This window comes from Epinephelus moara, chromosome 11, assembly GCF_006386435.1.
Source record: "Epinephelus moara isolate mb chromosome 11, YSFRI_EMoa_1.0, whole genome shotgun sequence".
NCBI lineage: Eukaryota > Metazoa > Chordata > Actinopteri > Perciformes > Serranidae > Epinephelus > Epinephelus moara.
This window is the reverse complement of record NC_065516.1, coordinates 11,649,932-11,677,216: the sequence shown is the minus strand read 5'-3', so window position 1 is coordinate 11,677,216 and position 27,285 is coordinate 11,649,932. Positions and strand designations below refer to the sequence as shown.

Below are 27,285 nucleotides of genomic sequence, written 5' to 3'. Positions count from 1 at the left end.
CCCTCTGATTATTACTTAGCTTCCTACTTCCTTCTTTTTCTTACCAGAAGTGCCTTTAACCGTAACTACCTCAAGTCCTGTCATAGCAACACCCGCCACTCACATGAGCAGCCAGACGCCCACGGTCACAGGTTAGTGATGCTGACAGTAACTGCGTCCCAAGTCAGTATGGGTTGAATCATGTCATGCCAGTAATGATAAAAGTACTACTTTTTGTAGTTTTGGCCATCATTTGTGTCAGTTCTTATCACATCATAATGTGAGTGAATAATAAAAAAGTTGAAGAAATGTAAGGATAATTAAAATTTAGGCCTACTTTTTGTTTTGGCCATCATTTGCATCAGTTATTATCACATCATAATGTACTTAAATAATATTAATGCAAGTAAATGACAAAGATTAAAAATTGTGCCTACTTTTTGTTTTGGCCATCATTTGCATCAGTTATTATCACATCATAATGTACTTAAATAATATTAATGTAAGTAAATGACAAAGATTAAAAATTGTGCCTACTTTTTGTTTTGGCCATTATTTGCATCAGTTGCTATCACATTAAAATATAAGTTAATTATAAAAAGTAGCAGATATTTAAGGACACTTATCTTCAGAACTACTTTTCTCCGGTAAGCTACGGGCGATTTCTCAGAGCAGGAGGCTCGTTGACAGTAGTGACACCGTCACATCAGAGCTACAGATGGTCAGCGTTTCACACAACTTCATGTCCAAAAACCCGAACTATCCCTTTAAGTTATTCCTAAAGGAAATTTAAGAATAATTTTAATTTGAGACAAGTTTTAATGGTTTTGTGCATAATTTCTGTTGATTGATTACAATGATTACATTATTATGTCTGTAAATAATAAAAGAAACAGAAAATTAATGATAATTTCAATGAAACACCTGAATTATCATTTAAATTTTATCTTGCAAACTATTATACATGAATACAATTTAAGACATGGCTGCTGTCTGTATTTTATTTTTAGTTTCAACACCCACTGGTAGCACTACAGTCAATAGCTATCAAACAGAGCCTCCATCAGTGATGCCATCAGCCAATCACAGCACAGAAGAAAATCCATCCAACCTCCAGAGATCATTCGTTACACCTTTGACAAATGTGACCCCACTGACGACACTGACTCCAGACAACCCCACCACAGTTTCCAGTACAGATTCACCAACAGCAGACTGGACACACATAGCAGTCCCGCTCTTCACCGCTGTTCCTGCGTCAAGTACAACTCTACTTGCTGACCAAACCACGCCTAGAAGAACACTCACATCGAGTTAGTCTGACATTTTGGGTGTATATTTGTGTGGGTGTATAATTACAGACTCTTTTGTGTTACTGATGTAAAGAAGAAATAATACCTCTTCCTTTTTAAAAGGTTTTAACATTCTTTCAAATATCTGTGTCCTCTATTCTCTTAGGGTCCCCATTAGTAAATTGTGATGTCAGCCAACTCTGTTCCAATAACAGTAAGAAACATCAACATTTTGTCCACTCAAAGTCTTTTATTTAGGCATATTTCTGAACTTACAATCTTATTTTTTTTCTGCAGATGCTTACTTCTGGATGCCCATTAGTGTGGAGGCCAATGGCGGCAATAAGACTGAACAAGATGTCTACAACTTGGTGAGAGTGACAATCTCTTTTCATCCCCTTTGTTGGGTTTCTCGTGTACCTTTCAGTCTCCACTCCTTCGTTGTGTCATGCACTTAATAGCTTTAAATGCCACCTTGTCACAAACGAGTCTTGCAGGCACAAGATTAGTTTTAGGAGCAGTACATTCCAACCCTGTGATGCACCTGATATTATTTTTGATTTGGACTGCCAATTATTCACTGCAGTATTATCCTGGATGAGGTGTCAGCATTGTTAACTCTGTGACCTTTTACAATAAGTTTCCTCCCTTCAGTTTCCAGTATTGAGCATCATATCTTTTTCCACTGTATATGTTACAAATGCATGTGTATATTCAGTTTCACTCTCTGAAGGTATACTTCACCCCCAAATGATCATTTGTATATTAACTATGTTGTTACTCTGAATTTGTGAAGAATACTTTGTTTTTCTTGCATGCCTCCATTTTGTGCTCGGTACGTCCCAAAAGTGAAACTTATCTGTGCTCTCTTCTATGGCAGACCCTATTGACAAAAACAGTAATTTTACCTCACTGAACATGGGAGCTGCTGGTCTACAGCTGCCCCAGTCAGTCAGTTAGTTTGTGTTATTGATTGAGTTTTGCGAATTAAAGGGTTAGTTCATGTTTAAAAGGGTAAGTGGTCAGCAAGGAAAAATGACTGTTTTTGTCAATGCAGTCTGGCTTTGAAGAGAGCATCAATAAGTTTCACTGTCAGTTCAGGTCCATATCAGAAAGGGCTGTCTGTTTGGGAGGGAGGCAACTTAGCATACATCTGATAAGTAAGACTTGGATTTTACTGCATGAGTTGTGTGAATGTTTGTAAACTGATGTTTTAGAATAGTTTTGCTACTGGTAAAAGTGGTCGCCACTTCAGTTCATCAAACAAGTCATTTTGGGGGTGAAGTATTCCTATAAGAAGTAGGACAGTAACATCTTTAACAGTCGTTACTCTGTACTTAAGCAAATTGAGGTTGTAGCAGCTGACCTTTATTAAAGGACTTCAAAGGTGTCAAGATCTGTATTGGATGAACATGAGGAATCATGGTCTTTTTTAATACAGTGTTGCCCCAGTTTTAGGATAATGTAGAAACACAATGATCCTTTGCATACACAACAGATTTGTGGGCTAAACCAGTAGTGAAAATTCATTTTTTAGATTCCAATCTTTGCAGTTATTTTCTTGATGATTAAATGAGTCATTCTGTCTATACATTTTAAGAAAATTGTGAAAAATACGCACGGGGTGCAGTGGTTAGCATTTTCACCTCACAACAAGAGGGTTCCTAGTTCAAACTGTGCAGAGTCTGCATGTTCTTCCCATGTCAGTGTGGATTTTCTCTGGGTACTCCGGCTTCCTCCCACAGTCCAAAGACATGCAGGTTAGGTAATTAGCGACTCTAAATTCCCTGTCGGCGTGAATGTGTGTGAATGGCTGTCTGTCTCTATGTGTCAGCCCTGTGATAGTCTGGCGACCTGTCCAGGGTGTAGCCTACCTCTCGCCCAGTGTCAGCTGGGATAGGCTCAAGCAAACCTGCCCCTAACAGGATAAGCGGTTACAGAAAAATGAATGAATGAATGTGAAAAATACCCATCACCATTTCTCACAAGAGTCAAAAACCTAAACCCATTTAATTTACGAATTGCAGAAGAATAAAAAGAAAACCACCAAATTCTCACATTATGACCAAAATTTTTACTTACTCAGTCACTTGACTTTGACTAACCATGAGAATTTTTTATTTTTATCACGACGTAATCTGTTAATTTTATTTTCCTGCAAACCTAGATTATAAAATCACACTTTTTAGGGTTAATACATGTTGTATTGTAATTAAGCAATCACCAACAGTTTATGATTTATGATTTATGTCTGTGGCTTCAGCTGACTCTTCTCAAGGAAGTAGCATACTGTGTACCATACCTGAGCTGACAATGATTTTCAACCTCAGGTGAAGTGCCATTTGTTAAACCGCAGTGCACTTAAGGCGGCTGGCTGAGAATGAATACCTGAAATCAAAACATAAACAGTATGAGTGTCTCCTGGGATTGTCACTTTTGTTGTACAAACAAAAACTTAAAGGGGAAGTTCAGCCCAAAATCAAATTTACACATTTTTTCTTTTCCCTGTGGTGCTATTTTTCAATCTAAATTGTTTTGGTATGAGTTGCCGAGTACTGGAGATATTGGCCATAGAGATGTCTGCCTTCTCTCCAATGTAATGGAACTAGATGACCTTGTTATGAGCAGTTTCACGTGGGAACTATTTTCTTTCTACAGAACACCACCCACTAACCGAATCACTGCACAAAAGAAAGCGTCATCTGCTCATGGACAAGAGGCTTGTGCTTGTGACAGTGCAAAAATTGCATCCTTCTCAGCTGAGCTTTTACATTAGCTAGCTTATTGTTGCTAAGTGAGCTAGCAGTATATACACGCCTCCTCCTGCATGTCAGTGGTGGAAGGTCACACTTGAGCAAAAGTACAGATTTCTTACCAGTAAATAACTTTTGTAGAAGTCAAAGTCACCTCTTAGAATATTACTTGAGTTAAATTATACAATATTTACTGTACTTAAATATCAAGTGATTTTATGATATAAAATGTACTTAAGTATTGAAAGTAAAAGTACAGGTAAATGCTGTTAATAAAAAAGAAAGCGATCAGAATTTTGAGAATTATGAAGATTATTTCTTCGTAAGATGTACACCACCTTAAAAATGGAGTGTACATGACACTTAAAGGGATAGTGCACCCAAAATAAAAATTCACCCATTATCTACTCACCCATATGCCGATGGAGGCTCAGGTGAAGTTTTAGAGTCCTCACAACACTAATGGACTCCTCCACCTAATGGAGGCTTAAGGCGCCCCAGATTCAAACGTCCAAAAGCACATAATTGAAAGCACAAAATATCTCCATACTGCTCGTCCGTAGTGATCCAAGTGTCCTGAAGCCCTGATATAAAAAGTTGTTTGGAAAAACGTCATTTGAACTCTGTTTTCAGCCTCACTGTAGCCTGTAGCTCTGACTGCCTCTCTGGGCACCGCGTTCACATGTGTGCGCTAGCGCACAAGACCAGCGAAAGCATGTGAACACACATGAATGCGGTGCCCCTGTCTCACGGTCTCGCGCAAGCGCGCACATGTGAATGCAGTGCACAGAGAGGCAGTTAGAGCTACAGGCTACAGTGAGGCTGAAAACAGAGTTCAAGTGACATTTTTCCAAACAACTTTTCATGTCGGGGCTTCAGGACACTTGGATCACTATGGACGAGCAGTATGGAGATATTTTGTGGTTTCAATTATGTGTTCTTGGACATTTTAATCTGGGGCGCCCTAAGCCTCCATTAGGTGGAGTTATGTTGCTACCCCCTCTCCCCTGGGATCGCCGCAAGTGATGTGAGGACTCTAAAACTTCACCTGAGCCTCCATCGGCATATGGGTGAGTAGATAATGGCTGAATTTTCATTTTTGGGTGCACTATCCCTTTAAAGAAAGACAATTTCTTTTCACTACTTAAAATATTTAAAGAACTAAATCCAATTTTTCCTCCCCTTCCATTCTTTCATTCTGCCGTCCGTCCATCCCGTCTTCCTTCCTTCCTTCCTTCCTTCCTTCCTTCCTTCATTCATTCATTCATTCCTTTCCTATTTTGTAACAAAGATACTTAGAGGAAATGTATCAGAGTAAAAGTACATGTTTAATTAAAACAAAATGTAGTGGAGTAAAAGTGAATGTTGATAGAAATATAAAAACTCAAGTAAAGTACAGATACTCCCAAAAACACCTAAGTACTGTAATGGAGCATTATTACTTTGTTACATTACAACATGGCTGCATAGTAATATGGTTGGTGGCTGTAGCTTGATAGAAAGAAAATAGTTCCTACATAAAACTCTTTTTAACAAGGTCTGTGGATTGTCTTGAGTAACAGGGTCATGATTTCTGTAAAGAGACATCATTGTTGAGTTTTACAAATGTATTATTTTGGCACTTAAAGGAACAAAAGTCTAGCACCATCTAGCTCCATTATATTGGAGAGAAGGCAGACATCTCTACAGATGATATTTCCAACACTCAGCAACTCACACCAAAACGATCTAAACTGATAAATAGCACTACAGGTACATAAAGATATGTATGTTAGATTTTGAGGTGAACTGTCCCTTTATTCCATCTGATGTGGATGCAGACACAACAAAATATCTGTCACTGTCCTAATACTTGAACTGTCTGTGTTCAGCTCTCATCACCTCCCACGCAGTATCAGCATGTGTCTGCCTCTGTCTCTCCATCTTTCACTCAGGTGTCAAATGCGTTTGGTTGTCACGGTGACGGAGGTGATGCAGCACATGGAGTAACAGGCTTTATAGATTTCTGTCAGGATGACAGACGACTTCAGGTCAGTGTGTCCCAGAAACAAGCAGCGCCCATTCACTTTTTCAGAATAAAATTTCTCCAACAAAACAAGCAAACTACTATAACTTTACTCTCTGTCTTTGCAGGCAGTGCAGGTGAACTGCAGTGTGAAAAGTAACATAAGGTAACAACATGGCAGTGGGTGTTTTGTGTTCACTCCGACATATACTTTACATGTCACCCTCTCACAGTGGTGTGAATACTTTGTTTCAGACAAACAACCTGCGCTGTGCTGTTGCAGCTCAGCCACGCTGTCTCAGTGTGTGAACTGCAGCGCGCCGGAGTCTCTGCACTGCAGCAAGCTGGAGACAAACAAATACAAGCGAGAATCACAGGAGAGGTTGAAAGAGTCGGTGAGCATTTTTCAATCAACTCAATTAAGTTTCATACCTGCACAAACACACACACACTCACACACATACTACAGCTTAAAGAAGAAGAAGAAGATAAACTTTATTAATCCCCAAGGGGAAATTCATTTTTACTCTGTTGTCATATACACACAGGCCTGAAATACACACACATGCACAAACAGGACAAATTAATGGATTAAAAGGAAGGATGTCAGAGTGAGGGGGCTGCTGTGGACAGGCGCCCTGAGCAGTTTAGGGTTCAGTGCTTTGCTCAAGGACACCTTGGTAGTGCCCAGGAGGTGGACTGGCACCTCTCAAGCTACCAGTCCACACTCCATACTTGATCAGTATGGGGACTTGAACTTCAGTTCCAAAACCAAGTCCCTATGGACTGAGTTACTGCCGCCCATTTTGTCATCTTTTGAGCCTATAAATTACAGACTTGCTATATATAGAATTAAACATTTTGTGTGTTTCTCAACTGATCATAATTAAAATGATAAACCTACATTTATAAACATTAATGATGTAACAAAAAACAAACTGTCTCAGAAAAATATTAGAAGACCCATCGATTTTATGTGATGCCATGTTTTAAAGGTCCAGTGTGCAGGATTTAGGGGGTTATATTGGCAGCAATAGAGTATAATGTAATAAGTATGTTTTCTTTCATGTATAATCACCTGAAAATAAGAATCGTTGTGTTTTCTTTACCTTAGAATGAGCCGATTAAAGCTAAATAGGGAGAAAGTCCTCGTCGATAGAGTCTGCCATGTTGCACCGCCATGTTTCTACATTGGCCCGAAACGAACAAACCAAGCACTGGTTCTACGTGGGGCAAATTGCGTTTTCGTGTTTTCGTGTCGGTCACTGTCATTAGCAGCCCGTCTGTGATGAGCAGTGTCCGAAACACTGAATTTGATTAGACGTTAAACTGCTTTATTCAGTGTTTTTACTGGTTTTAGTCACCTGGTTCATTTATTTCGTAGAGAAAAAGACCTCTGCAGATAATTTGGCTCCCGCCAAAAACTTCCTGAACAATGGCCACTGATGGAGTCCTAAGCCAAAGTTCACTCTTGACACATGGGAGAAATTACAGCTGGATTGCAATCTGCAATCTGCAATCCTCACTGCTAGATGCCACTAAATCCCATGCACTGCTCCTTTAAAATATATACTTCAGTTTACATTTGGACCATGGATTGTGCCTTTAAGTCACACGCAGGTATATAAGTGTAAAAACACACATACAGAGTTTTGCAAACATGCAAAATGCACCTATGCTGGGATTCAGTTAGCACACACATACAAATAGCCCACAGATTAGCCTGTGCACACATGCAAAAACACCAACAGGAGTACAAACATATCACATATTGTGCTTAGAAACACAAACACTTATTAAGGGAAAATGTTTGTGTGTGAGTGTGTGTGTATGTGTACCTGTTACACAGTGAGGACCAAAGTATGCTTTTTACCAACAGAGTGAGGACATTTTTGTAAAGTAAGGACATTTTGGCCAGCCTCCATTTCTTCAAAGGCCTGTTTAAGGGTTAAGACTTGGTTTCAAGGTTCAGGTTAGAATTAGAGTTAGGTAAGGGTTAGGTAAGGGTTGGGGCTAGGCCTTTAGTGGTGATTGTTATCCTTATGGTCCTCATAAGGATAGAAATGTGTGTGTGTGTGTGTGTGTGTGTGAAAAATCCTCACTTTCCAAAAATGTCAAGACTTCAAAAAACTGACCCTTACAAAGATAGAAGTCCAAGAGTGCACAAACATGTTTGTATGTCATGACTTGTGAGGACCTTCATGGACATATTTCATTCCCTTACCCTAAACCATGAGTCACAACAACATGCCTAACCCTAACCTTAACACAAACAACCAAAAGCACACATATTATAATTAGCTAACTCATGTTGACTTTATCCATATCAGGTCGAGATGTATGTGGGGATATGGAGCCCTCCAGTGGCGGGTTTGTGAGGTGCACATCTACATCCTCCCTGGATGATATCTGTCAGGCAAACAAACACTCTGAGCTTACTTGGTGAGTGTGTTTTTCTGTATGCACTGAGCGTTTATCTGTACATGTGTACACACTCTGTATCTTATCAGTGTTTATTCACCTAGCTCCCTCGTAGAGCCAGACTCCAACCCAGCTGCACAGCCTAAGACAGAATCCTGCAGCAGTGAGTATCAAAAACACAGACACCCTTTATATTTAATCACAATCCACTGCTGCCTCCGCTGCTGTAACTGTGTTTGTCTGTGCCTCAGGTGAAGCGCCTCGCTTTTGTGACTGCACCGCTTTCTGTAATTCTGCAAGTAAGAAAACATCCAGAATATTGTCTTCTGTCCTGTCTGCATAATTTTGTACTGCAGTGTCAATTATTTTTGCTCATATCCCTCCACACACAGCTGCTAAATGTGATAAGTGTGTACCTTGACTTTATGGGATGTTATACAAACTTTAAAGGAACAGTTTGACATTTTTGGGAATTTCTTACTGGCTTTCTCTCAGGAGTTAGATGAGATGGTTGATACCAAACTCATATTTGTATGATAAATATGAAACAACAGCCAGCCGCAGGTTATCTTAGCTTAGCACAAAGACTGGAAACAGTCGGAAACAGCTCGCCTGGCTCAACTGTTTAGCTTTGCTTCTGAATAAACAAATGAGATATAATGAGTTTCTTTTACATTACACAGAGCAATGATATATGTTTCCCTCTGTTACCAGTCTCTGTTTAAAGCTAAGCTAACCATCTCCTGGCTGAAGTGTTGTATTTAATTAGCCAATAAGTCCTCTAATCCATCCAACCACATAGTTCCTCTAATACGTCCCATAGGAGCATTTCTTACATAAGAGCCCCTACCAGTGGATGACAAAACAGCTTGTGTATGGCAGTTCCCACTTGCTGTTTTAAACATGTGGTAAGCATTATGAAACACAATTGGACCCAATTGCATCAAAACTAAATGGTTGGGTTAGGTTTAGAAAAAAGACCATGGTTTGACTCGAAGGAGGGAGTATGTTTGTAAGTAATGTAACGTAACATAATGTGTCTCAGGTGAAATACCTCACGTATGTAGTGCCATACTACAACATACTATGTGAGGTAGCAGAAATAACTCAATATTGACTTTTGCTTTCACACAGGACACAAACAGTAGTTTCCTGAATGTAAGACCTGTGTTTGTTTGACCCATCCGCCTTCCCTCCCCTCCCTTCCATGCTAAACGGACTTTGTCGCCCTTTATACTGTGTCCCATGACTCCGTCCGGTCATTTCGTTTGCTACAGCCACTAGAGGTCACCGTCTAACACGTAACGTAACGTAACGTAACGTAACGTAACGTAACGTAACGTAACGTAACGTAACGTAATGTAGCGTAACGTAACGTAACGCAATGCAACGCAACGTAACATAACGTAGCGTAATTTAACATAACGTGACGTAAATTGTAATTGCTGCTTGTACAAAAATCTAGGTGGTCTTATTTTTAGGGACAGTCTCACTTGACAGACATGAGAGTGGTGACAATCTTCTTTCTGCAAGAAAGTGTATAAGCGCATTTCCCAAAATACTGATATGCAACTGTTCCTTTAACTGTAACATAAAGGCCTCAGAAGGTGTGTGTTAGAAACAAGTCCTAAACTGCCCCTGATTCATTTTCCTTTTCTCTCCTCTCCTTTTCCTCTCTCTCTCTTCAGGCCAGTTTTTCGCCATAAGAATCAACATCAACAGTGTTTCTGTTGATATTAACATCCTAAAAGGATTGGTATGTACAGCACAGTATGATTTAACAATGCATCCTACTATATATGTGTACTATGCACTGACTCTCTAACCTTATTCAACAGTTGTCTGAACTTAATGCAATCAGAACGTGTTTCGCAATGTCAGGGTAAGTCTTTATCCACTTTGAGTCACTTCCAACTCAGACATGTAGACCATGGGAAGTTATTGAACAGTTACCCTAAAAACTGATTATAAAAGGGTTTTGTTGGTGAAGATTCATGTATGTGGATATTATTTGTTTCCAGGTCAGAGTGTCGAGATATTTTAAAGCACTACAAGGTAAATCTTACCACAGATAACAGTTTGGTATTAACTCAAAACCTTACAAAGTCATATTTTTACTCACATCGATATAAAGCTGTAAATCATGCCTAATAATTTTTTTTTTTTTTTTTTTTTAAATCCAGCGAGCTCATCTGGAGTGCCATGGGACACAACAGAGGTAATCATGTTTCTTCCTGTTTTCTATTACTAAAACAGACATTAATGACTGTCCTTATTCCTGTGTCCACTTAGAAAGAGAAAGTACAGGGGCAAATTAATATTACATTCATTTCAATATAGGATAATACCGTAGTTATGATAATGTATTTTATGATAAATACCAGTATCTTAAAGGGATACTTTAAAAAAGTATATAAAATAAAAATACTTCACTCCCCAGATGATCATTTGTATATCAGTTACTCACACAATGTTACACTGAATTTATAAAGAAAATGTATTTCTTGCATGCCTCCAATGAATGAAGAATCCAAAACTATTCTATTTTTGGCCTCTTTGTTCACTGTAGACATTGGAGAAAAACAATGTTGTTGTTTTTTCACAAATTCAATAGAACATGGAGTGAGTAATCATTATGCAAACGATCATTTGGGGGGGTCATGTATTGCTTTTAATAAATTGTTTCAACCCCTTTGCTGCTGGTCTGTAGGTTGTACAGCTGCATGGTCATACTGGAGATGTCTGGACCGGTTAATGGTTGCTCCCTGAATAAACTCCTGCAACAAGTCATCACCAGCAGGAGTGGCATTACAAACGAAAGGCCCCTTACACGCATGGGTTAGTCACCAGGTTTATGTGTTTTCCTTTTTGTGAAACCTTTATTATGTAAATGTAACATTAATGGAGCTCTGCTTGTCCACAGTGGTGTGTGGCGCCCCTGGTTTGGCTCTCCGTACTCTGTTGGCATCCAACCTGACCTGGGTTGCCAGTGATCTGCTGACCTCTGATGTGTGCCAGCCTGATCCCACTCTGCTTAAATGGTAAATGTATGAAACATTGGTGGCTGTGGGGGGTTTACAGTCGTGCATGTTGGGCACAGGAGACAGCCTTCTCCCCAGCCACTTCCATCTCTTCCTAGGGAACGCCAAGGCGTTCTCAGGCCAGCCGGGCGATGTAATCCCTCCAGCGTGTCCTGGGGCAGCCCTGAGGTCTCCTCCCGGTTGGACAAGCCAAAAACACCTCCCAAGGGAGGCGTCCAGAAGGCATCCTTACCAGATGTGGAGGAGCAGTGGCTCTATTCCGAGTCCCTCCTGGATGTCCGAGCTCCTTACCCTATCTCTAAGGCTGAGCCCAGCCACCCTGCGGAGGAAACTCATTTCGGCCGCTTGTACTCACGATCTTGTTCTTTCGGTCACTACCCAGAGCTCGTGACCATAAGTGAGGGTTGGAACGTAGATCGACCGGTAAATCGAGAGCTTCGCTTTCTGGCTAAGCTCCCTTTTCACCACAACGGATCGGTTAATCGCCTGCATCACTGCTGACGCCGCCCCAATCCGCCTGTCAATCTACCGCTCCATCCTACCCTCACTCGTGAACAAGACCTTGAGATACTTAAAACTCCTCCACCTGAGGCAGGACCTCCCCCCTCTGTCCTAATATGACTTAAGAAAAATACCTTGTTTATTGAGCATCTCCTGAATTTAAGGCACTGGCTTCATGCATGAATGTTTATGAAGTATTTCATTTTAATACAATATTTTGCTATGTGTTCTCTTAGTGAGGTCAATGAGAGCCTTGCTGTACTTCTGACTGACACCTGCCCTCCGGAGCCTTCCACAACCATGCAAAGCACTAGGCAGCCTTCGACTCTGACCAACAGCAACATCACTACAACTCCTGAAGCCTTAACACCATCCGTGACCAACACCACTGAAGAGACGTACACAACAGCTGAAAATACTGCCACAGTTCAACAGACGAATGCATCACAAGAAACAGCTCAGCCTAACATGACAACTCCACTCATAACTGTTGACAGTACACAGTCCTCGACAACACAGCCTGTCCTCCAAACCAGCTCACAAAACATGACTGTGACTGTCTCTGACAGTACAACAGCACAAAACACAACTCTGTCTGATAACACAACATTGCTGACACCCAGAGGAAATACAAAACTGCAGAACACGACCACAGCACCCCAAAACACAACGGAATTCATAACATTATCCCCTGTCAACTCAACATTACAAATGACTACAGCTGCTCCCATTGATTCCACACTTAACACAACTGCACTGTCTCCAAATTACACAACAGTTGAAACAGTTTCACCTTCACACAATCACACAACAGTCCACAATGTAGTTACAGTTACACCATCAAATAATCGCACAACAGTTATACCTGCAACCAATCACACAACAATGCAGAATGTAGCGACAGTAACACCTTTAAACAACCACACAACAGTGCACAATGTAACTACAGTTATACCCTCAAACAATCATACAACGGTGAACAATGTAACTACAGTTTCACGTTCAAACAATCACACAACAGTGCACAATGTAACTGCAGTTACACCTTTAAACAACCACACAACAGTGCACAATGTAAGTACAGTTACACCTTCAAACAATTATTCAATGGTGCACAATGTAAGTACAGTTACACCTCCAACCAATCACACAACAGTGCAGAATGTAGCTACAGTAACACCTTTAAACAACCACACAACAGTGCACAATGTAAGTACAGTTACACCTTCAAACAATCATACAACGGTGAACAATTTAACTACAGTTTCACATTCAAACAATCACACAACAGTGCACAATGTAACTGCAGTTACATCTTCAACCAATCACACAACAGAGAACAATGTAACTACAGTTACACCTTCAAACAATAATACAATGGTGAACAATGTAACTACAGTTTCACCTTCAAACAATCACACAACAGCCCACAATGTAACTACAGTTCCACCTTCAGACAATCACACTGTGGTGAACAATGTAACTACAGTTTCACCTTCAAACAATCACACAACAGCGCACAATGTAACTACAATTACACCTTCAACCAATCACACAACAGCGCACAATGTAACTACAATTACACCCTCAACCAATCACACAACAGCGCACAATGTAACTACAGTTCCACCCTCAGACAATCACACTGTGGTGAACAATGTAACTACAGTTTCACCTTCAAACAATCACACAACAGTGCACAATGTAAGTGCAGTTACATCTTCAACCAATCACACAACAGCGCACAATGTAACTACAATTACACCTTCAAACAATCACACTGTAGAGAACAATGCAACTACAATTACACCTTTAAACAATCACACAACAGTGCACAATGCAACTACAATTACACCTTTAAACAATCACACAACAGTGCACAATGTAACTACAATTACACCCTCAACCAATCACACAACAGCGCACAATGTAACTACAATTACACCTTCAACCAATCACACAACAGCACACAATGTAACTACAGTTCCACCCTCAGACAATCACACTGTGGTGAACAATGTAACTACAGTTTCCCCTTCAAACAATCACACAACAGTGCACAATGTAAGTGCAGTTACATCTTCAACCAATCACACAACAGCGCACAATGTAACTACAATTACACCTTCAAACAATCACACTGTAGAGAACAATGCAACTACAATTACACCTTTAAACAATCACACAACAGCGCACAATGCAACTACAATTACACCTTTAAACAATCACACAACAGTGCACAATGTAAGTGCAGTTACATCTTCAACCAATCACACAACAGCGCACAATGCAACTACAGTTACACCTTTAAACAATCACACAACAGCGCACAATGTAACTACAGTTACACCCTCAGACAATCACACTGTGGTGACCAATGTAACCACAGTTTCACCTTCAAACAGTCACACAGCAGTGCACAATGTAAGTGCAGTTACACCTCCAACCAATCACACAACAGCGCACAATATAACTACAGTTACAGTTGATACAACTTCTCTCAATCACACCATGGCGAACAATGTAACTGCAGCTGCCAACAATCACACAACAGCCTCAAACATTTACACAACAGAGTACAATGTAACTACAGCAAACAACAACAGGATGCTACGCAATGGTTCAGTTACAATTAATACAACAGTTGGCACAGTTACACCTTCCCCCAATCACACAGAAGTGTACAATGTTACTACAGCAGCAAACAATTTCACAACAGTGGACAATGTTACTACAGCTGACAGGAACAGGAACTTAAACAATGGCACAATTACAACAAATAACGCAACAATAAGCACATTTACACCTTCTCCCAATCACACACTGGTGGACAATGTAACTGCAGTCTCTAACAATCACACAAATAATATAACCACTACGACTGTACATCAAAACAAAACAGCCACAGACAATGTAACCGCTGCACCCACCAGGGAAACACAGCAGAACACAACTGTTCCTTATAAAAACATGACATCTACCACTGCTAGACAAGTTAATGTAACACTTAACAACGCAACGACATCCACAAAAAACACAACTGTGGACAATGTGACGCCTGTTGTCAACAACACCACTGAACCCACAGTAACTCCACTGAACAACCAGACTGGAAATCACACCACAGTGGGAGTGACTCACAACATCACAACAGCCAATGGCAATGACAACTTCACCACAGCTACCACAGTCGTCAGTGCCACCAGCAATCTCAATCAAACTACAGGAATCAGCTTCAACCTGAGCACAACTACAAGCAGTTCAACCACAAACGTTAACCTGACAACCAAAGGACCAGGAGTCAATTTAACAACTACAACAGCTAATGTTAATGCTACTTCTCCAACCACTTCTACAACTATGCATGGTACAACTTCGGCCCAGATTAACACCACTACTCTACTCACCACTATTGCAAAGCCCTCCTTGAATTCTTCTACAACTACTCTTCAAACCACCACCACAGACACAACCACAACAAAATCTGGTATGTATGGTTAAGAATTCAACATATACAGTTTGGTTGAATCCACAAACAAAACTTTTCAGTATGGTATATTAAATTGACTGAAATGGCTCTGTGTTTTTTGAAAGCCTTTTAAAATATAAATAACTTGTGAAGAAAGTAAACCTTGCAGTCCATGCATCCAGTAATAAATGCATCACAACAATAGATTTGTTACTGGTATAATTCCTTAAAAGGGACCTATTAAGCTTTACCTTATTTTCTGCCATAATGTCACAATGTTGGATGTTTAAAGCTGAGCTAAAACCTCAGGCTTCAGTCTTTTCTGAATGCTCCAATGTTTTATTTACTACTTTCAAGACAAGCTGACACTGGCTTGTTATGGTTATCTGCTTTAGGCACACTACTGCAAGTGTTTATAGAACATACACTGCAACGTGTGGCTACATGCAAATGTCAGGGAAACATGTAATCTTGGTTGCCAATGTTGTTTATTTCTCCTCGATTTCGGATCATATTTCTGCTGAAACATATCTGGTTTTGTTTAGAAGCTGTTTTTGACATTAGAAAGTGCTGCTATTCATCGTTACAGCCATTCCCTTGCTGCAAGTACACGGCTACATGTAGCTACATGCTAACGTAAATTTCTCCCTAATTTCGGATCTTATTCCTGCTGGAACATGTCTGGCTGTGAAGATATTGGTGTAGAACCTTTTGTTGGCCTTTTTTCAAAGTAGAAAGTGTTGTCATACTCTATTACAGTCGTCCTCTGACTGCAAGTACACTGCTACATGAAGCTACGTCAGGGAAACATGTAATCTTGTTGAGCGATGTTGTTCATTTCTTTTTGATTTCGAATCATATTTCTGCTGGAACATGTCCGGCTATGTTTATGGGCTTTTATTGGTGATTTTTAACGGGAGAAAGTCCCTCCATACATAGGCATGCGGCTGCAAATATACTGTTACATGTAGCTACATGCTAGCGTCAGGGAAACATGTAATCTTGGTCGCCAGTGTTGTTAGTTTCTCTCGATTTTGGATCATATTGTAGCTGGAACATGTTTGGTTGTGAAGATTTTTGTTTAGAAATTTTTATTGGCAGTTTTTCAGAGCAGAAAGTACCACTGTACTCTGTTACAGTTTTTTCCCAGTTGGAGGTATGCTGCTATATGTAGCTACATGCTGATGTCAGGGAAACATATAATCTTGGTTGCTGATGTTGTTAATTGCTCCTTAAGTTTCAGATTTTTTTTCCTGCTGGAATGTGTGGTTTTTTTTAGAAGATTTCATTGGTGATTTTTTAGAAAAGAAAGTTCCTCTATAGACATTCGACTGTAGGTATACTGCTACGTGTAGCTACATGCTTGCCTCAGGGAAACATACAATCTTGGCTGAGGATAATTTTAATTTCTCCCTGATTGCTGATCGTATTCCTGCTGGAAGATGTCCATTGTGTTTAGAAGCTTTTGTTGATTTTCCATGATACAAAGTGCCACTATTCTCTGTTAGTCATTCTTGACTACAATGACAGTGCAGAGATGCTGAGACAGGGCAGTCGGGAAAGACTGGCCAAAAGCCTGACCAATCAGAGCAGACTTTGCTTTTTTGAGAGGGGGCCTTAAAGAGACAGGCGCTAAAATTAGGCGTTTCAGACAGAGGGTGGATACAGGTGTGTCAGCACAGACAGTAAACTAAATGACAACTAAATGTTTTTGACCATTAAAGCATGTAAACATGTTCTAGTAGAAACCCAAAATACAAGTATGAACTTGAAAATGATCATAATAGTGGCATAGAGAAAATGCTTGTCTGCAGAACAGAAGGACTTTTTGATCAAAGCCTCCATGAGTAACCTTTATCCTTTGCTGTACTGATTTATTTATCGATATAATGACGGCTAGTTACATGACTTGCCAACTTGCCTTACTGCTTACCAAGGTACTGAAACTACCCCCACAACCACTATAGAGACAACTACAAGCCAAGGGGCACAGGAGGAACAAGCAGATGAGCTACTGAGTCAAACACAGGATGCATCTCAGTTCAACTCCTCTCAGGTAACGCTCCTGATCCATTGATGTTTGTGTTGTTAGAAAAGAATGTTTGCATAAAATAAGGATTTTTGTGGAATTCTTCAAAACTTAATGATTTGATGGATGCTGCAGGTGGCACAGGTGGTGGGGAACTTAGAGAAGCTTCTGGATGGCCCCACTGTCTCTCAGTCAGTGGGACAAAAGGCCGCCACTGTAATCAGCAACCTGCTGGAGGGTGACTCGCTTGCCCTCTCTGCATCTGCTAAAAGGTACAACTTACCCAACCCTCACCAACAATGGCACACATATTCACAAACATCTAATTTTCTAAAAGTATTTTCCTGTTGACAGGCTGATTCATCTGGTAGATGACCTCGGTCTCAAGCTGGTTGTCACTGGCGACAGAGCGGTCCTCTCTGCAGGCTCGCTGGTCCTGGCAGTGAGGACAGTTGATGGGACCAACTTTCCAACAACATCTGTTGATATTTTCAACACTGATAATATCCAGGTATCACAGGTTTGAATTTAGCCATCTGGTCTCACTGCATTTCATGAGACACCGTGCGAAAACCACTCATACAAATAGATTCCTTCCTATGTGGCACATACAAGTGATGGAAGAGCATTTATGTCATTCACCGAAATTCTTAAACTTTCTTTTAATTTCCTCTTAGGTACGAACAAAGTTCATCAAGTATACATGCTGTACATGTCGTGTTCACTCCTTTGTCCATACAGCAAAATATATATTTTTTTCTTATAGATTTTATTGGCACATTTCTTGACTTACCTTGGTATAACATTCTTCTTTTTACTATTTGGTAACAATTTTACCTCGTCTGTTTGTCAGCGGGATTATGCCCGATTTTTATTAAACTTGATGAGAGCGTGTAGGATGGATCAAGGAAAAAAACATTAAATTTGGGAGCAGATCCAAATCCAAGGTGGATACACATATTATTTTTACCTTTCTTAACATTGCAAGATAGGGCATTTGGCTGCACTCTAAAAGTGCCCTTCTAGTTTTCGCAAAAACAACTTTTCCACAAATATAGTGGAGGACATAGATTATGCTAATTATTAAATCTCATGATTGTGCACCCACTCATGAATATGTGGCATTCATCAGGCTAAAATTATCAATTTAAGACAAATTTGTGCATTAGCAGTCCAACTTGGAACACTGGTATAAGCAAACCTTGCAGAAAAAGGTGTAAGTGGTTCCTGCATGAGGCCCAGCGTCTCCAAATGCAAATACTGTGACATAATAAACAACACTACATTGCCTGAAGGAGACACAACTACATTAATAATCTGCTCACTTTCTGTGCGTCCAGCTCCGTGCGCTTGGCAGATCTCGGTCAAAGCGGTCAGGGTCTGCTCTGGGGTCTGTGGTCTTGCCCTCCTCCCTCACCACAGGTCTCAGTCCTGAGCAGCAGAGGCAGGCTAGCAGGGTCCAGTTCACCTTCTACACCAAATCTGCCTTCTTCCAGGTACTTTTACATCTGGATTTATCATCTGTCACCTCTTGCAGAGATTTTCACAGATGAATATATTGGTGTTCATTTAATAATTTATGAGCAAGCAGCATTTTTAACTTTTTGGAGCAGCTACTGTGATGAAATAAAATGCAACCTTACTTTAAAATATTCTATTCTATCTCCTTTTTTTGCAGGATGCAGCATTAGATAACCAAACCATTGTCAGTCCAGTCCTGGCCGCCAGCGTGGCCAATCTGTCAATAAGCAACCTGAAAGAGAACATTCAGTTTACCATCCGAAGCATCAACCCCACAGATGTGAGTGTGCACACAAACAAAAATCAGTATTTTTTTAATGAACTCATTCATCCAGAAATGCCACAACTAACTGGCAAGATTTCTAAGGTCAGACAAAAAAATGGTGGGTAGTTAACTATTCTGAGCACTCCATGGCCGTGCCAATTACTGTTTATTGGGAGCCTTGTATTATTTATTATAAGGGTGCATATTTCAAATTCTTTATGGTTTCTATCATGAAAATTATGAATTCATAACCATGTAAAATCCCAATAAGACCTGAATTACCATGACACATTTTCTCATTTAAAAAAAAAAAATTCAAAGACCTTTTCAAAATAAACAGTCTCTTGTATATTGGCTTTAAATAAACTTAACTAAATGGTGAAAGTCAGTGTTGAAAGGTTGCTTATGTCATGATTTTTCTTTTAATTTGTTCTTGGTTCACAGGCAAACGCCACCTGTGCATTTTGGGACTTCACTCAGAATGGTGAGTAAATGCGTGCCAAATTAAGCTGGTTAAAGTTGGTTAAGTTGCCACAGATATAGTATTAATATCCCTGTTTGTTGTGTCTCTCTCATTCAGGTGGTAACGGAGGCTGGAGCTCTGCCGGCTGCTTTGTTGTCAATGCCACACAAGAGGAAACAACCTGCAGCTGCAACCATCTCACATCCTTCGCAATTCTGCTGGTTTGTCTGCATTTTTGTGTATATGTGTGTGATATATTAACTATGATAATAGATAAGTAAAGTACCTCAAATCCCAATTAAAATGTATATAGGTGATTAAATAAACAACTAAAATTACTGTGGGTGAAGGGTAAGTAATGTATTTTTCAATCTGGACCCTATTTTACCATGTTTTTGTGTCTAAGTGACCAAGAGGAACAACAATTTTTGACACTGGTCCAGTATTGAAAGAGAGCACTGTGGCCATCAGCTGCTACAGGCTGCAATGTAACCACTCTGGGCATGACCCCATCGTCAATTCTTCGATTTCTTTTTCCATCTGAAATCATCATGAATAGTATCCCTACAGAAATAGAAATGTTTGTTACAGAGTAAAATCCTTTTTGTTTAACCAGAAACAGCCATGAAACCGCTATTACCAAACCCACCAGACTCCATTTAAATAAACAGTCATTTAATTATTGTAAAACACACTTCTTTCAGAGTTGACAGAAACAAAATAAAACTGACAAAACTCATCTTGGTACGTCTTGTCACTGTTCCAAAAATCACCAACTCTGGTTGGTTGAAATAAACCCCTTAATTCACCCAGTTAGATGTGAAAATATGCTGGCTCCATACACGCTAAAATTACTGTTTTTTTAATGGAGTCTGGTGGGTTTGGCGATAGCAATTTTGGGGCTGTTTCTGGTTACACAGAGAGGATCTTAGTCTTTAACAAAAAGGTCTATCTTTGTAGGAATCCTTTCCATAATGTTGTCAGACACTAACAGTAACAATCTGAGCCTGTCAGTGGCAAAAACAAGCACTTTTAGTGAACATACAGTACAGTGAGGGTGCACAAATGCCCCTAGTGGTTATATTGCAGCCTTTATTGTTTCTGCTGCAGCCTCTAGCTCAGGAGTTCACCTTTAAAATGGCAACAGAAATGATCTGGCTTTGTCTTTTGTTGAAGATGAGTCTTTCTACATGGTTACTGCAAGAAAAGATAAAGCTTACTGCTGCTGTATAATGTGTATTCACTTTAAAATGTGTGTGTCCTGTCCCTAACACAGGATTTGTCCAGAGGGGGAATAATTGACCGTCAGCATGCACAGATTCTTACATTCATCACCTACATTGGCTGTGGAATCTCTGCCATTTTCCTGGCTGTCACCTTATTGACATACCTGGCATTTCCGTAAGAATCCGTTTTACCATGCCGAGGCTACTTCAATTTCAGCTTTATCCATAAACCTCATAACTAGGCAAATTAAGCTCATTTACGTATATCTGGTAAATAAATACAAACCCAACTTCTTTTCCCACCAATGTTCTAACAAACTCTTTCTATGCAGAAAACTGCTGCGGGATATTCCTGCCAAGATCCTGGTTCAGCTCTGCGTGTCCCTCCTCTTCCTCAACTTGGTCTTCTTGCTGGACGGCTGGCTGGCGCTCTACCCAGCAGTCGGGCTGTGCATTAGCACCGCCTTCTTCCTGCACTACTTCCTGCTGACATCATTCACCTGGGCGGGGCTCGAGGCCCTGCACATGTACCTGAGCATTGTCCAGGTGTTCACTCCGTACCTCAGTAGATACATGCTCAAGTTCTCACTGGTAGGCTGGGGTGAGTAACACTGATGCCAAATGTTTATTATTAGACTTTTTAAAAAATTGGTTCTGGTGATTAACACGCTGCTCTATTGCAGGCATTCCTCTTATCATCGTGATCATTGTAATAGCAGTGGACAAAGACAACTATGGTGTGGTCACATATGGAAGATACACAGATGGCACTTCAGATGACTTGTAAGTTACAACTCAATCTTATAGCTGGAGACTTTTACATGCATATGAATGTCTGTTACAGTCAAGCCCATTGCTGCCAGTGAAAGCTCTCTATATTGAACTTTTACCAAAGCTGTGGTGTCTGTGGTGACTGTCTGGCACTGGTGCACTGGAATTGTAAAGTTAAAATATCCACTGTACAAAAAGCTCTATTCAGCTGCACACACAGAAACATGTGCATCATATGCAAAGTTAAAACAAATCAGATGCTGTAACCACTTAGCAACCACCTGGGAATGCCATGAAAACACACAAAACACCACAGTACCCATTAATGCTAAAACAACCAGTGACACCCTGCCAACCTGCCTGAGCACCAAGAAAAGTATCTTGCAGCACCTAGGAAATAGCAAGCATGATTTTTTCCTTTGAAAATAAACACAAATTTTGTTGTTGTTGTAAATAAACTTGTCTGTGTCTTTATCTGTCTCCCCATAGCTGTTGGCTGCGCAATGACATTGCCTTCTATGTGGGCGTGGTGGCCTATTTTCTCCTGATTTTTGCTCTGTGCCTGGTGGTCTTCATCATCGTCATGGTCCAGCTGTCCCGGATCAAGAAGCAGAACCCCCAAAACCAGCCTCCAAACAGGAGTGTGATGACAGATCTACGCAGCATCGCCGGCCTCATCATCCTGCTCGGCCTCACCTGGGGGTTCGCCCTGTTCGCCTGGGGACCCCTCTACATACCTTTTGTTTACCTTTTCTCTATATTCAACTCTCTGCAAGGTGAGACTCTGCACTGTAAAAAACATGAAATTAAAACAACTGAGTTTATCCATCTTAGCCACACGGTCATGCGTAAATGTAACCCAAAAACATGTCCTCTACAGGATTCCTTGTCTTTGTTTTCCACTGTGCTGTGAAGGAGAATGTCCGCAGGCAGTGGAGAACTTATCTTTGCTGTGGGAGGCTGCGATTGGCTGAGAACTCAGGTGGGCACCTAAATATGTTCTTAATACCTCTGATGACTTGACAGGGTGGATTCAGGCAGGAACTTTCAGACTTTGATGGGGGACAGACTTGAGACAAGATACTGCGTGAGGTGAAGGGCACAAGTTCATGCTAATTGCCCAAAGCTGTGTAAAAAATCACAGTCCTTCTCAGAGTCATAATCTTGGTCAGATTTGAACACACCTGCATGATACACATTTTTTAGCTTTTATATTCAATGTCCATTGTGATTTAACATCCATTGATTAATATTAGAAATTAGGAAAAAATACACTCCTTTTACATACACAGTTTTGCGTACATCGTTGGGTACATTGCAATCAGAAAGGCTAACAGCTAATTCGGCATGATTTTTAATAGTCTCAATTTGCCAAAACGTAAACTATTATAGGCTAAAATAAAAGCGCGTCAAGTTAAAAGTAAAAGGAGTGTTTTCATGTTGATATTTCTGGATATTAATATGAGAAAAAAGAGAAATCAAGCAAATTATTATTTATGAAAGCATATATTTATATCAACAAACTGACATAAGCCCTGTCATTTACACTTTTCTGCAGAATGGAGTCGGACGGCCACCCAGAACAACAGGAATCTGTCGGTTACCACAGCAACCACCTCAGCACCCCACTTCACCTCGCGAAGCGCCTCCGTCATCAGCGATGCCACCAATAGTAGTGGTATGTTCAGAGGTTGCAGTTTGCAGTGTCTGACCTGAAAGTTTATACAGTTTCATACTATTTAGAATTATAGTAAAGGAAAAGTTCACCCACCAAATTACAGTCGGTATATCGATTACTCACCCTGTGTTTTTCTCGCATGCCTCTGGTGAGTGAAGAATCCAAAAATTGAGTAAAGTCTTGATGAACTGAAGTAAAGGTGGGCCACATTTAACCACATAACTATATCAAAACATCATTTACAGACTATCACGCAACTTGTGAAGTGTAATCCAAGTCTCATTTATCCAGTCGTATGCTCAGTACTTCCTAAACAGACATCCCTTTCCAATGGAGAACTAAACATAAAGTGACTCTTTACTATGCTCTCTTCAAAGCCAGAGTCCATTGACAAAAACAGTAATTTTACCTCACTGAACACAGGAGCTGCTGGTCTACCTCTGCCTCAATCAGTTAGTTTGCTTGTGTTCTTGTGTGAATTTGATGAATCCAAATTAACCTTTCCCTCCCCAAATTAACCCTAAAACACCTTATAAAACACCAAAGTCACACAATAACACAAACTACCTACAGATTGACACAGCAGTAGACCAGCAGCTCCTGTGTTCAGCGAGGTAAAATTACTGTTTTTGTTAATGGAGTCTGGCGTTGAAGAGAGCATAGATAAGTTTCACTTTTAGATCAGTTCTCTGTCAGAAAGGGCTGTCTGTTTGGGAAGTACTGAGCATATGACTAGAGACATGAGACTTGGATTATACCGCAAGACTGGTGTGAGAGTTAGTTAACAGATGTTTCATATAGCTTGCCTATGATTTCAATTCATCAAGATCTTTTTTCCGTTAATAGACTGTCATCTTCCATGGAGGCGTGCAAGAAGAACAAAGTTTTCTTTCAAATTCAATATAGCACAGGCTGAGCAAATGATATACAAATGTTCATTTTGGAGGTGAAGTATTCCTTTAAAATCTAATAATGTGTTGTTCCCCCACAGGTTCTGTGTTTGCGGACAGCGGAATATCTGACGGCTCCAACAGTGACACTGTCCTCAACGATATTCACAGACGAAATCTGTCACTGTAAGGCGAGGCCTGACAGCTGTGTCAAGCATCTACTTGTGATTACAATAATTATGTGCTCTGAGAGAGCGGCGGGGACACGGCCAGAGATTAGTGATCTCCTGCGGCTCGAGTAAACAAAAAATGTAATCACAGGAGTGGATGCTCACAGAAACCCTCAGTGTTAGACAAGATGAAGGTTTTGCAGGCGTAATTAAGGGTGGAAGGCGTGAGACTGAAGTACCTTTAGCGAGGATGATTATTGCTTGAATGCAACAAGTGTGACTTGATGCCTTTTCTGCATTAACAGTAGAATATATCAGTACAGAAATAATGTAACAGACTTGTAAGCAGCGGGAGGTGTACAGGTGTATTTCTGACTGAAAAACTGAATTATTTCACTGTTACAGTTGTGACTCAGTGTTTGCACAGCTTGTTTCAAAGCTCTTAGTTATTACTGTAAACCTCAGATATGATGGTAACATTACTTTGACTCTGCAAGAAGAATTATGTTAAAGATACAAAACTGCATTTAATTAGTGGACATGCTGTCAACGTAGAGATTATTGTTAAACTATTGTGCTTTCTTTTGATAAAATTCTTTTAAATACAAATGTAAATAGGAAAAATGAAGATATTTCCAGTGTGTTTAAAATGCTCCACTGACTGCTGCCTCTGTATATTCATGAGAGAGTCCAATTCCCAATGCACTCTGGGAGGGATTCTGTACTTTAGTGGAGACAAGGTGGATTGAAGGAAAAAGTGCAGACGCCAAAAACATGGAATTAATTTATTAGAAAATGATTATAAATACATCTATACGAGCATTTTTAGGGTAAGATATTGTTGTTTTTGCTACAGTACAGTGTTGATGTTAGACCAGAGATTCTTCATGTATTAGAGATTATTTTGTTAAGCATTAAAGACATGAAGTATGGTGATGCAGTGTTCTGGAGCATGATCATGCCCTTGTGCGAGAACATGAAAACACCATTATAGAGGAGATAATAAAATTTCTACTCATTACCTTTCCAGTTTGTCTTCTTTGAGTTTCACATCTACATGACATCTCTATATCTTGAAATGAAAACTCTTCAACAGAAACCCACCAATTATGGTCCCTGCAGACTCCCCTCTCATCACCGCATTGTGTAACCTTCAGCAGAGCGTCTCACGCCCACCCAGCGCTGGTTCAATCGCAGCCCGTGAAGGCCAGCCCCTGAGGCTGGCAGCAGTTAGCTATTAAAAGTTTTACATTAGTTCAAATCTCGGAGCAGCGCGACCTCTAACGTGAACCAAATAAGTGAGCACGCTGTGTGAATAATGGAGAGGCAGAGAGGTTAGGCACATTTGAGAATTCTGCAACTATTTGATTTATCCTTGAAATATCAGACTATTGTTGTTAACCCTTAGGTCTTATGCTGTTTTTAATAGCTCAAAAATATATTGAATATTGTTTAATCAGCTTGATACTTCAAAACTTTTTGGGAATAGCAAAACATACTGTACGTCTTTGTTAGAGTTGTTCAACCTTGGCCATATAGCACATAAAACCTGAAATATTTTCTTGTTATGATGAGAGAATTTTTATTTTGTTACCCACACCCAATGTACAAGTTGAATTTGTGGCAAAAGGTTTATCACTTCAGCTTCAACACTACTTATTACTGCAACAACATGTTGGTTTTAATGAGGTCAGAAGACCAAAAATAATAACAATAATGATATTATTTGGAGAGCCGGCACAGTGGTGTGGTGGTTAGCACTGTCGCCTCACAGCAACAGGGGTCCTGGTTCGATCCTGGGTGTGGGAGCCCTTCTGTGCAGAGTTTGCATGTTCTCCCCGTGTCAGCATGGGTTTTCGCTGGGTACTCCGGCTTCCTCCCACAGTCCAAAGACATGCAGGTTAATCGGTGACTCTAAATTGGTGTTAGAGGTGTGAATGTGAGTGTGAATGGTTGTCTGTCTCTACATGTCAGCCCTGTGATAGTCTGGCCACCTGTCAGGTTAGCATTATTGTGCCCTAACTTAGGTGGAAAATGTTTGAATCTACTTTAATTATTCACAATAGTTTAATGCACCACCTTGCCAGAAGACTAAGGTCCCATTTATACGACAACGATTTCAACTGAAAACAGTAAACTTTAGTTGCGTTTTGGCCAATCATTTAAATGACAGTGGCGTTTTGGGTGCCCGAAAACGCAACGTTTTGAAAACGGGTTCCAGAGTGCAATTTTTTGGAAACGGCACCATCTCCATTGTCATGTAAACTTGCAATATGCAGTTCCTCTGAAAACGGAGACTTTTCGCACATGTGCATCAGCTTCCAGTCACTAGGCATGCACGAGAAAGTTGACCATCACAACAACAATGGCGGACTCCCGAGCTCTGCTTGTGCTGCTCACCCTACTGAATTTATCAACGCTCCCCCATCATAGTGTAGATTTACTGTAGCAACTCCACCTTGTCGTCCGTCCAGACAAACATTTGTGCGGTTGCCAATTTGTTTGTTTATACATCGCCGCTCTGTAGAAGGAAGCGTAAGCGTCACACTGCCAACTACTGGCCTGGCATGTATAATGCAGCGTTTTTGGTTATTTTTGCGGATCCGTGTGCACGGCGATTGTTATCAAAACGTTGTCATCTAAATGCAGAACTTTTTTCAAAACGAAAATGAGAAACTATTCTGTTTTCAGTGGATCGCTTTCCTGTAAGCATGGCCTAAGTGACCCAAATCAAACACCCCCACAATGTCATGTGACCAGCAGGTGCAGGCTGGGTGTGGCTAATATGCTAAATGCTAACATGCTGGTGCT

General features: G+C 40.3%; 1 protein-coding gene across 1 annotated transcript; it reads left to right on the top strand.

The window, feature by feature from the left end:
* The first annotated feature begins 5,993 nt into the window (after positions 1-5,993).
* Positions 5,994-25,462, top strand: adgrg2a (adhesion G protein-coupled receptor G2a). Its single transcript, XM_050056847.1, has 29 exons — positions 5,994-6,054; positions 6,158-6,195; positions 6,285-6,424; positions 8,360-8,471; positions 8,555-8,613; positions 8,702-8,749; positions 10,139-10,206; positions 10,289-10,332; positions 10,472-10,505; positions 10,634-10,668; positions 11,161-11,288; positions 11,374-11,491; positions 12,229-12,817; positions 13,331-13,700; positions 14,526-15,479; positions 17,399-17,517; positions 17,626-17,762; positions 17,845-18,001; positions 18,831-18,986; positions 19,169-19,291; positions 19,721-19,760; positions 19,857-19,960; positions 21,016-21,140; positions 21,298-21,566; positions 21,649-21,748; positions 22,226-22,512; positions 22,617-22,718; positions 23,295-23,414; positions 24,406-25,462. Exons 4-29 carry the CDS (start codon positions 8,380-8,382, stop codon positions 24,492-24,494), a joined length of 4,467 nt encoding a protein of 1,488 aa, XP_049912804.1. The 5' UTR covers positions 5,994-6,054; positions 6,158-6,195; positions 6,285-6,424; positions 8,360-8,379; the 3' UTR covers positions 24,495-25,462.
* Positions 25,463-27,285: the final 1,823 nt, after the last annotated feature.